Source organism: Apis laboriosa, unplaced genomic scaffold (assembly GCF_014066325.1).
Source record: "Apis laboriosa isolate Shangri-la unplaced genomic scaffold, ASM1406632v1 scaffold5213_cov150, whole genome shotgun sequence".
Taxonomy (NCBI): Eukaryota; Metazoa; Arthropoda; class Insecta; order Hymenoptera; family Apidae; genus Apis; species Apis laboriosa.
Window position 1 is genome coordinate 1,408,625 of NW_025223582.1, and position 13,371 is coordinate 1,421,995.

Here is a 13,371-nt window from a genome sequence, read left to right on the forward strand (position 1 = left end):
TTGTATTAACCTGTTAGAAATAAAACTTGATTATATTTCAAATCTCATATTTCGTTTCTTTTCTTTTTATTGTCACGATTATTAACGTCTTACCAATTAATATAAATAAAATGATAAAAAGGAACGTACAATTAGTTCTATAAAATAATAAACGATTCATAGGAAATCTTGAGATTAATATGCTTCTTCCAATTGATTAGTCAATTTTGACTATAACTCGAGAAAAAAATCCCTAGATTCGTTTGAATTCCTGGCAAAGATTTTTAGATAGAAAAGATATTAAAAATACAGCGATACGAAATTTCCTATATTTCTATATTTGATCGTTTTAACATCGTTTATTTCTTTTTTCATTTCAAGGAATTTAAAAATCTTAAATTTCTTTTACAAGTAATCATTTTCTAAAAATTCCTTTTTGCAAATTAAAATAAAAACGGATGACAATTTTCCAAGAAATTGCGATGCGTTGCATAGTCTGATAGGTCAAACAATCAACATTCATTGATTAATCTCGTAAACGAACCAACGTCGAGTACTTTACGAGCTTTTTATGATCGTACATTTTATCAGTTAAAATCTACATGTTATAGCATTTCACGCTACATATTAATTGACTAAGACTAAAGAAAAATATTTCTATGTCCCTTTCATTGGAAATATATATTGATTTTGAATTAACCAATTTTCTAAAATTGTTAAAGCTCGAAAGAAAAAAAATTCTTGCAAATTAACTAAGATCGTAACTTAATTAATCTTATACATTAATATATTAATTACTCATAATAAATCTTATCGAAAAATCAAATATATTCATTATATGCTATTTTAATTAATTCTTTGATTTTTTACATCTATAACTTTTTTTTGCAAAAAAAAAAAAAATATTCTGATAATTGGTATGTTTAAATCAAAAATTAATCGCATCACATCTAACACATATTGAATAATAAACGCCTTCAAACATTTTTTTTTCTTTTTTTATTATTTTTTCGATTTAAAAGATTTGTAACCTTTAAACGAAACTTTTTTTTTTTTGTTAAATATTTGTATCGAATAAATTTTGCTTAATTCAACGTAAAATATAAAATATACTCTGCAATTTATCGATGAATTTTCTTATTTTCTGTTATTTAATTTCGAAATTTTTATTTCCAATATTAAAATCATAATATCACAAAATAAATTCATTCATCAACGTATTTCAATTGAATTTTAAATTCCATTATATTTCATTCTTCGATTTTACAAAATACAATATTATTTTAAATAATATTTTTAAATTATTTTACCGATATTTCATTTTAAATAATTTCACATCATATAAAGAGCAATATAAAAATTTAATTTTTCAATTTTTCATTTTAATTTTCAGATTTTAGTTTTACAATAATCCTTTTATCTCTTCAAAAATAAAATTTCCATCCAATTTAATAATTTAATCCTATTATAATATAATACAAATATATTATTGCTCTTTATTAGATTTATTAAAGTAACGAAATAATATAAATAAACAAAAATAAATATCATTGCCATAAATATCCTATACAAGACGAGTAATGCCAAAGAATTTACATTGTCACCGATTATTTACCATATTCGTATATCGTATATTAAGTGCATAAAATGTGCACTTTATTCATTACAAAAAATATTCTTCTATTTATATTGAAAAAATTATATTTTTCATTCCAAAACTATTTCAATATAAATCAGTATAATTACGTAAGTTAGAAATCATTTACTCTACAGTGACGTGCCAAAAAATATTGCTCTTAAAACTTGTTCATTAATCTTCACTTTAATCAAACAATATATGCTTATTAGAAAAAAAAGCTATCCTTTTTTATAATAAATTTTCTACGTATAGTGTAGAGTGTAAAATTTAAAATTTTTTAATAAAGCATTTTTTTTATATATCGACATATACCTCAATAGTAAAAATCCTCTCGATTCTCAATAACTTAACGTAATAGAAATACACTGCCGACCAAATATATTTGGTATCACTACGTGTTCCATGAAAACCAAGAATTAAAAAAAAAAAAAAAAAAAAATTAAGCAATTAGAATTTTTATGCTACCTTCTATCGACTATTTAATCAAAAAATTATCAAAATAGAAAAGTTACTATTAATATCTAACGATGATAGATCTGGAAGATTTAAATATATCTGAGAAAACAATTTAAAATTTTCAAAAAAAAAGTATACACGCTCGATAAGTCAGATAAGATAAAAATGATTATTTAATCATGAATCCCCTAAAAAATTTATTCGATTAATTTTTGCACGTCACTGTGTCTAGGATGACCTACTTTGCTATATACGGAATATTTTAAATACTTTTTCGGAGGAATTGGTTTTTCCAATTTTCCAATGTTTGTCCAATTTTGATCGCATGTGATACGTTTTTTTTTTTAATATGGTAATTATTCGCAAAGAGACATCTCACCGATTTCATTGATATTTTATATTACAAAAATCTTTTTCAAACGTTATATATATATATAATTTCATAATATTATATGTTTAAAATTTTATATATCTTTGTAAGTTTGGATTAATTTTAAAATGGTTTTAGTTTGATTTAAGTTTAAATTATATTTGAATAATAAACAATAAAGATAATTGAATTAAACGAAAACCAAACGAAACAACATTACAACGTAACTTAATCCAAATTCAATATTTTAACGTATGAAATAACGTATGAATAACGTACGAAAGTTGCACAATGAATAACAGTTGAAACTTTTGAAAATTATATTTTATTATATTTTAAAGGAATATTTTTATTGATATTTCCAAAATTAAAACCGAGCGTTAATATATAGAAAAGTTGTTCGAATATAGCGAAATATATTTAAAATCGTTGATCCGTTCTCGTTTGTAAATAATTACCATTAACCCTTAGTTAATTGATTTAAATTTATTTTCATTTCCATATCTAAATTTGACCCAAATCTTAAAGTATGTCATTCTATACAGAGTTTTAAAAAAAAAGAAAAAAAAAAAAAAACACCTTTAAAAATTAAGCAACTCTAACAATGCAAAATCCACGAATAACGAGTGAAATAAATTTGAAGAATCTTGGTCAAATAAATCGATGAACTTATGAAAAATGTAAACAAGAAAATCGAATCGTTAGATACGATTCTCTTCTATAATTGGACGGAATTGGAAAGATGGATAAGAATCGATATGCGCAACAGGCCTCCCAATACGGATGATTGTCAACTCTAATTAGAGACATCAGTCGGATCTGGGTAATGAGAATTGGTGCGAGCGAAATTCGATAAACCGGGAAAACTGAGAAAAGAAAAGCAAGTGCGCTTCGATTCTTCGCGGACCGATTCGATTGTATGAAATGAGAGATATAAGCATCGAAACTCGCTATATCCATTTATTTTCCAACAACTGTAAATTAATTTTTCCTTTTCCTAACAATATCTAAATTTTTATTTTTAATATTCAGAAACTAAAATTAAATAAAACACTATAAATATGGATCCAATATATGGTTTAGAACGAGCATAGAATAGTTTTGATATTATATCTCTGCAATAATATTTCGATAGATTAAATCGAGGGAGACACGGATTAATTTCGCTATACACGTCGAATTTGGGTCTTCTATTTCCGATTTCTCTGATACAACAAGTTTCCAACGTAGGAGTCGCGAATCCTCAAAAAGGCGGAATATTTTGAAAGCTTGAACGATTGTTAATTAAGATCGATTCTCGTCTTCGTGATTCTGTTAATTAAACGTAAGGCAAAATTTAAGTTTTCGAAGAGGAGAAGGTTAATCGAAAGTTATTCGAATATTTTAAAAGAGGATTCTAACTCGAGAAGAGGTCGGGAGATACTAGGATTGTAAATTCTGGTAGACGTATCAATGCAACAATATCGATGGAAATGTTGATCGAATCGTGATTGCGGTGGAAAGAAAGTAATTTGATAATTGGCTCATCTTTTAGGTATATCTTTTATTTCGTCTTTATCTTCTGTTTTGGACAGAAAGATAGTGGATTGTGAGACCGAACGAATGAGTTTTATAGAATTCTTGTACTTTTTCCAATTATCCGATTGTAACAAACAGAGAGATTGAAAATTATTTATCTTTATAAAACGGTATTTTTCATTATGTTAAATCAGAACGTCGTAATTTCGGCAAAGTTTAAAAATTACATTTGAGATTGTACGAGAGAGGAAAATTTATGTAAAATCTGTACCGCGGTATCAATTCTTTTGAACAAAAACCATACTTTATCTACATTTTGAACGAGAACAATGAGAATACGATGAATGGAAACAAATTTCATAAAGCCTTTCTATTTTTTCATTTCATGAGCAACGATATAACGCAAAGCATTTCGAATGATAATGAGAATTTTATTGATTTAAATTTACTTTGATAATAAAATCTATGAAACTGAAATAACCTAAATTTCAACATGAAAATGGCAAAGGTAGAATTAAACGTAAATGTATCCAATAATTAATAGAAATCTTGATTTCGTAATTTTTATTTTCTCTTTCCATCAATTTTCATCATCACGATTAAAATGAAAATCAAACAAATTACCAATTTCCATCGCAATCTCGTCGATTTAGCAAACTTTCTCTCGTTCACGCTGAGTCTCTGTGATTCAAAACGATGAGTAAGCAATAATAAGCGATAATTGTGTGTGATAAATTAAATAAATTGTCTCGAATCGCGAGGTAATCGTTCATAATCGTTTCTATAATGTTAAGAGCGCGAAACATCGTAAATAATAAATAAATAAATAAATAAATAAAATTAGTGCGTTTCGTGACAGACTTTTCACGAATACACGAGGCAAATGTGATATATCGCGAGAAGAAGGAAGCAGACTGTCGTTCTTTTTCTTTTCTTTACTTTACTTTTTTCCTCCCACATCTTTCTCTCCAATTCAATTTACGACAGATCTGGAAAACTAAAACGTACTTCCTAGTTTAGGTATCTTAAATGTGTCGCAATAAATACATCGTACGAGAGGGAAAAAATTAATGAAATGACGTTTAAAAGTTTGCGATAATGGATTATAGTCACTCTCGTCGAGAAGAATAAAATTTTATCATGGTTAAATTTGTATGGAATCAAAGTTCAATGAAAAGAAAAACACCACTTCAATTGTGCTTTTTAATGAATTTAATTAAAGGGTTAAAGCGATTAAATAATAATTTTTATTATTACGTGGCGATAGTATTCTTCGAATAAAAGATCCTTTGTATTACGAACTTTTTTGTTTTAAAACGCGATGGAAAGATATTTTTTCTTAACGATTCCTTCCTTCTATTTCCTTTCGTAATTACGTAAATTTTCCACCTAAATCAGCAATAAATCATCGAAAATTATTCTTCTCGATGCGTTTTACCAAATATGAGCGCGTTTCGGTTTATAGAAACTGCAAACTTCGAAATCGGTGTCAAATTTGAAATTTAATATAAATTACATCGATGCAACATTTAATAAACTTTGTCAATTCGAACTGCATACATTGGTTTTACGAATAATATCATTTCCGTTTATTAAATCAAATTTCGATTATTTATTATACGAACGTTGCAGTTTCCGTTTCAAATATCGCGTGCAAAATATAAATAATGAGAGAAACGATTAAAATGAAAATAGAAGGTAAAGAATTTTTAGATGTAATCGTACTTAAAATATATACTATAGACAATCAAAAGCGCGTCACAAAAAACAAAGAAAAAGTGTAACCGTGTGACGCGTTGTTTCGTGGAATTTTGCCTGGATTCGATTTTACGATACGTTTACGATAATAATGATAACCGTAATGATAACGATGATTGATAATAATAACCGTAACGATCGATGCATACTATCGCAATAAAACGAGGATTAAATGATGATGTAAAAGAGGATAAAGAATAATTAATAATAAAAAAAAAAAAAAAAAAAAGAAGAAAAAATGAAATGAATGTCTTGTAAATAATAAGTGTATAAATTGTCATTGTATAGCGATCACGATATTGTAGCAGGATATTGTATTTTAAATGTCCACTATTTCTTTTTGTCATAACTTATTCAAATGAGGATCAGTCGAAATAAAGATTGTTTTTTGAAATTTGACCACTTATCCCACAGATGAGAAACGAATAATTGATCGTGTGAATTTCCTATATTCCGATATACAGGTACGTACAATATGAAATTGTATAGTATATTAATGTTAAGTTTATATGTTTGATGTAAGTTTAGATGTAAGTTGTTAAATTATTTGAATATTTATGATCAGATGGTATTAAAATTCGGTTTAAATATTAAAAAATTTTGTAAAATTTGTATCATTAAATCTACCTATGACTTATTTCTAAATAACACGAGATATTTCCTTTTTTTTTTTTTATTAAATATAATTATTTCAAATTTATTAAAGCAGAATAATACTTTTTCACCATTCGTTATTTAATATCAAATTGGTGTCATCCGACGATGGTTTGAAAATTATTAAAATATTATATTACCTTATATTCAGACGTAGAAAATAATCTTCTTACGATTATTTGTAGAATATTATCTTCAACGTCTCTTCACGGATAATTTCATAACAATCTTTCGTAAGTAATGCAAGTTAAAAATGTACCACGGAAATGGTCGATTATCTTCGTCGCTATTATACGTTTCAATTCATTCGTCGCTGAAACCGTTGTACGAAATTATAAAATTAAACGTCGAAATTTTATTTAATATTTTTATTTATATCAAACCAATGTTCTTCCATTCGAATCAAAATTTTTAGGTTAAGCTTCATTTTTTCTGTAAAATAGTATTCAAATACCTTCACGGATTAGTATTAAATATCTTAATACATTATAATATCATTTGACGAAAATTCTCAAATAGAATCTCAAATTACATTCAAAATATCATTCTTCGATCAACTTAATATTCGTCCAACTTGTTAATAACAATTAAATTTCGTATTCTCTATGAAACGTCAGTCTAATGATACATTTATTGAGTACAACAAGTAACGAATACCCATAAAAATACTTTTACCACACTCTCGTCTCAAATCGTAAACCATTTTTAACTCGAATATTTATTTGATTCGCAGTAATAAAGAATCTCTCAGAATTTTCGACTCTCCGCTTCGAAACTACTACTACTACTACTACTACCTCCTCGAGATCGTCACGTTTATCATATCGTTTCGTACATGCTGCCTATCTTAATTACCATCCTTCCCTCGTTTATCCAACCGTACTTTACTCTCGAGAGATTAATTCCTCGTACAAAACGTTTAATGAAATTCCTAAACACAGGGGTGAAACGGCATGATCCTGGCGTAACCGTTGCGCATTGCAGCAACCCCACTACGAAGCCACTCCAAGCTGCATGTAGCTAATGCAGCAGCTGGCATGCAGTGCAGTTACAATTCCGCGAAGCAAGCTTCTTTGATTGCAGCCCGCACCGAGGACACTTAATTGCGAGCTGCGTTCTTTTTTTTTATCTTTTGCCTCAATTTTCTTCTTTCCGCTTTTCTTCTTTTTTTCTCTTCTCTTTTCGGGACCGAAAGTACTTTTTACGTTACTATAAACGAGGGGATGAAAACGTGTTTCTTCTCGTGTTGGTCGTTTTGTCGTGGAACTTGTGATGGCAAAGAGTGAATCTCTGGTTGATAAAAAGACGCACTTTTTTTTTTGGAATACGAGTTGTTTGACAAATTAACGAATAAAGGATCCGTGATTTTTGGAAAATTTCTCGATGAATTCTTCGAGATGAAAAAAATTAATAAGGAATCCACTTAATATAATTATCGAAATTGAACGTTGTAAATAATAAAAAAGAAAGAAAGAGAGAGAAAAAGAAGAAGAAATCGTAAGTTTTGAAAACTTTTTTTTCTTTACAGAATAAAATAAATCCGATACATGCGAGAACGTATTCTATGAAATTTCATACGTTTAATTACGTAAGTCTCAAACTGTATTACTGCGAAATTAATATCGCCGAGATATTACATTAAGACGCTTAACGGAAAATAAGCATGCCATTTATATCACGGTTGATATGTAATTATGGAATACAGTTAAGGCAGAATAATTGTTAACAAGCCAGATGAAAGATAATGTACGAGAATTTTAATGGATTATAATTAAATGCATTTTTTCCTTTAACTCGAACACTTTGTACAACGTGATTTTCAAATTTAATCATCGAAAGAAATTATTAAATTTGCTGGCCACTGTAAAATCAAATATTGCTACTTTCATTAATTAAGAATATTATTAATTATTAATAATTTTTATAAATATATATTATAATATATTAATATTATTATTTTATAATTAAATACTTTAAGAATTTATCCCTTTTCGAATTTATCTATCCCTGAGTGGAGGATCTCGAAAAAGATTTACCTTATTAAAAATTAAAACGAGTACGAAACGAATAAAAAGAAAAATGAAGTATATCTTTTAAAATGCTTTAATATATCCGCATAATATCAGAGTTGTAGATTAAAAACCTGAAATATCCTATGCGAAAAATTCTAAATAGAAATTTCAATTTGCGTTAAATTAAATATTTTTATATATCAACTATTGGATTCTAGAGTAGACTTTTCACGAATAATAATATTTTAATCGCGTGATTAAAATTTTTAAATCTAATATACCGTGATATATCTATGCAAAGCAAATTCAGACGGAGGCAAAGAAATTTGAATACGATTAACGAAGCCCGAAGACAGCCCTTGAGCACGAATTCTGCAAGACTTGTCTTATCTCAAACTGTTTGAAGTTAACCGGTGGATGCTCGGAATAAAGTTCATTGACGTTCAAAGGAAGCAATAGCTGGTATTAAAAGATTAATTTTCGAGTTGAAATTTATCAACATAGACCCGATTCTAATAAAAGAAGAAAATAATTTGATTAGATCAAATCGTAATAAAAAGCTTTTAAAAGGTAGAACCTCTTTTTTATCAAACGAATTAATCTATATCTATCCAATCGTATCTATTTTATTATTCAGAAAATTTTTACGATAAATAATACTCTAAATAATACGTAGAATTGAACGTCTTTTGCATAAATTACTCGTGTTTATTTATGATATAATTGATTTCATCGTTCTGAAACACCGATTTATATAATATATCCTATATAATATTTTATATAATATTCCTCGAATAATTATCAAAAAATCAAAGATATTTTTAACGAAGATAAAATTTAAAAACGAAGAAACCAAATATAAAAGATACAAATGTTATTAATCACAGTTTTATCGCGTGATCCAAGCGTGAAATAAATTAGATGATAATGACGAGGAAAAGAGAATAAATGAGAAAATATCGTCAAACTATAAGAGCATAGACAAAGCGGGTCTAAAAACAACGAGAGAGACGATCTTCGCTGTCTCTCATAACTATTTGTTAACAATATAGTTATATATATATAGAGTCACGTGTCTTCGATACGTGAAATTTTCGTGAAGGTATATCCTATTACGTGATAAATATGATTATGTTCTAAATAGTATGATGAGAAACCATCATGCTGGGTCGTTCGTTAGCGAAGGATGGATATAATTCTCTTTGTTCTCCGACAACAACTCTTTTTTTAAGATTAATTTTTATTTCAGAGAAAAATGCTTGGAATCTCTCCTAAATAATAGGGTTGCTCAAAATTTATAATGGCGAAACTGTGAAAGAGATAATTTCACTATTAAAGGTATGTCGAAATTAAATTTTTTTTTAGACGAAATTCTTTTTTATGACTATCCCCCTTGATTTTGCACAGAATTTTATCTACTGTAATTATTTAAATTTTATTTCATCGAATAATTTTTTTGAGAAAATTGAATAATTTCGTTTGATGAAAATTTGTAACGAAACACTATGTATAGAATCATGAAACATTAATATATGAGAAATAAAAAGATATATTTTTTGGGGGTGAAATCTCTTATACGTTTAACATAATTATCAAATTAAGAACAAAGAACTACGAAGGAAATAAATTGATTTTTTTTTAAATTTAAAAAATTTAAAAATTTTGATAATTAAAATGTCTCATAAATAAAATTTTAATTAAATTTGAAAATTAACGTAGCGAACTTTCCACGTGCGTTAAAAATCATTTTCGTTCAACATCCTTTTCCTACATCCTACATCCTACAATTCTATTCGTGAAAATGAAGGATGAACGCCATTTTAACGCAATTTTCTCCACATTGAAAGTCAAGATCCGATTAAACGACGCGAGGGATATCGAAGCTCGAAGAGGCGGGCTGGTGAGATCGATATCAGGCATCGAAAACTCGGAATGCTTAAGTAAGGAGCTCATTTACGTCAGTGGAGAGCCGATGGGGCTGAAATATGCGACCTTGGCGAAGGGGAGGATGGCTGATTCCTCGCACTGATTAAGCGCATGCAAAACCACCCCTTCTGCGGAACGCCGTATATATCGCGTTTGATGTTGTGGAAAAATAGTTAGTTGATAGTTATTTTTAGCAACCGATAATACAATCCTAGCAATCTTACTATATTTGGAGAATTTTCTTTTAAAGATATTTCTTTAAATGGGGAAAAGTATCGAAGGAAATAAAAGAACAAAGTAGAGGGATATTAAGATTCATTTCCTTTTTAAAATAACTTTGCTAATTATAACATTTATTTATATAAGTATCTATAAGTATATATTGATATTATATAGGATGTTGCATTATTCGTGGACAAGGAATAATGTGATCAAGGAATTTCTCGTGAAAGAGCGAATCGAAAAATTTTCAAGTAAAAATGAAATTGACTAATCTAATATCTCCATCTCGTTCTATCTCCTTAAATAAATCTCAATAAATAAATCTCGACATTTTTATATTTGTATTGGTTTCTAAAATCGAAATCCTCCACCAAATGTTCCACGAATATCAATACTTTATCACATCATCAAGACCCTATCGATATGACTGTCACTAATAAATAATCCTTCGAATTAATGCTGGTATAAAAAGAAAAAAGAAAGAACGAAGAGAAAAAATTCATCCAAAAAATATTTTATCGTGACAAAAGTTTTCCCAAAAGCGCACGAGGTTCGTCCCAGTTTTCCATTTATTTCCCGTTTAGGGGCGGTTGACAACTGCGGAATGGAGTGCGGTTCATTAAGATTCTCGTGACGCGTTTAATTATTTTTCACACGGTAAAAAAATTACAAATCCAACAGAGACGATATTCTCCCCTTCGTTCCCTTATCGCCTTTCGTTTATTTATTCGTTACGTTCGAATACGGCTCGACAAGATGCATGAACAATAAAATCGAATTTGTTTTTATGCGATTGAAATGTCTCGCATTACGATAGAATTTTCACTGATTGTCTCTTATTTACAGATTGGCCGATGTAGCAACACTACGTGAATAAAACTATATATAATCGCGGAAAGAACACGATTTTCCACGCGATGATCACGAGAACGATAAGGAAGAAAGAAGAAGGATGAATATGTAATCAACAATGAATCGAGTGGCATGATTGTGAGCTAACAGAATGGAGGGAAAATGATGATGCAATTGAGGAGAAAGGCTAAGGATTGATTGGCGATTGTTGCCAGTTTAAAATTCAAATTTATGTATTTATTTTTCAAGTAGATTATAAGTGTATTAAAGTGAATAATAAAACGATACTTATAAATAATTATTGTTTAAATACGTCGAATATAATTAAAGAATGAATAAAATAGCTGAACGAAGGACTGGAGAATTATTGAATTATTATTATTGAATATTGAAATACATCTCGCGAAGGAATAAACTAATTTTTTTAAATTATTAACTAGCATTCATTTGTTATAATTTTTATAAGAAAAATTTCCCTCGTTCTTCTTCCTTTCCTTTTTTTCACCCTCATTAATTTTTCAAAGTCATTAGCTTTTGGAAAAATTTTTAATTTATATTTGCATCAATTTTGTAACTATATATCTTCTATCTAGAGTATTAATATGTTCTATCCCTCCTATATACAAAAATACCTATGCAATTGAATAATGTAATTGTCTCCTTCGAATTTCTACATATTTATCGTTTTTTATACTTTTAAAATCCATCAAACATTGATCTCAACAACAGAGAAATTCCGATTGCATTTCTCTTTATTTGCAAATATATACGTAATACGTATGTATGTAAATTTCAACGAAACGAACATTTATTACAGATTATGATAACGAATCAAAACTTTAGAAAATTTTATCACTCTGCATCATTCTATTTTCTCTTACTTTCTTCCTAAACAATTTTCTGAATTCTAAAATGAAAAAATTAAACACCAAACATTCGAATAATTGCTATTTCGAATTTCTCCAAGAAATTTGTAAACTTCTCTTATGACCATTAAATCGTTTTTCTCTTACATTTCAAAAGTATTTCGAGATCTTTGTATATTTTATTCGTCGAAATGTATGAAATTTTCAGAAATTCGTGTCAGAAAGACAGAATGCAGAATCTCGATGGAAATTTATTATAGAATTATATTAAAAATATATGTCTTAACAACGAAAATTTTGAATAAAAATTTAAAAATAATTATTTAAATTATATAATATTAATTCATTTCAATTGATTTTATTTTTTTTATTTGCCCGAATAAAGGATTGAAAGAAACGAATTTGAGAAAAAATATTTGAAAGAGTAATAAACAAAAAAATTTTTATTCGAGGAGGTAATGTTTAGTTTTTAATTGGAAATTTGATCCTAAAATAATATTCGGAATAATTGTACAATAACTTCAGTAATAAATTTTTGTAACAAAAATATAATAATGTTAATTAGAAAAAAAAATAAAAAGTAATTTATTTGCATTCAATTCATCGCGTCTCTTTCTTTCTTGTTAGAGATTTTTATTTGAATTTTATATTCTAATCTTTATATATTTCCTATACGATAATTACACTTCAACATATATGCGATGAATACAATATTATAAAAATATTATGAAACCATTTGAAATCATTAAAAATTCAAAAAAAAAAAATTCCAAAATGCAAATTAAAGAGACTTTAACATGAATCATATTTTTTTTATTCAAACTCGAATGGTATTTAAATTGTTAATGATCAACAAAAGACTGCTTGTTTTATACATTTATTTTTTTAACGCGAAAAATTTCAATATATGGAAATATTCGTTGTACAATCAAATTTTTAAATTCAAACACACATTTGCATTTTATCCGTAAATCTAACAGATTGTTTATTTTATGATACCATTTTTAGATGAAAAAAATTTTAACAAGTTCAAAAATGATGGAAAAATTCGTTACAGACATTCGAAACTTTTCTAAAAAGTAATTATACCTATTCTGAAAGCAAATAAATAAAAAAAAC

At 27.4% G+C, this 13,371-nt stretch overlaps 1 protein-coding gene across 1 annotated transcript in view; it reads left to right on the forward strand.

Annotated features, from left to right (window-relative positions):
- Positions 1 to 11,747, forward strand: part of LOC122717517 (octopamine receptor beta-2R-like) — an 83,658-nt gene extending 71,911 nt beyond the window's left edge. Inside the window, exon 5 of the mRNA XM_043941672.1 lies at positions 11,381 to 11,747. Coding sequence (XP_043797607.1) covers positions 11,381 to 11,411 — 31 coding nt within the window. The 3' untranslated portion in view covers positions 11,412 to 11,747. The remainder of the gene's footprint in view (positions 1 to 11,380) is intronic.
- The last annotated feature ends 1,624 nt before the right edge of the window (positions 11,748 to 13,371 follow it).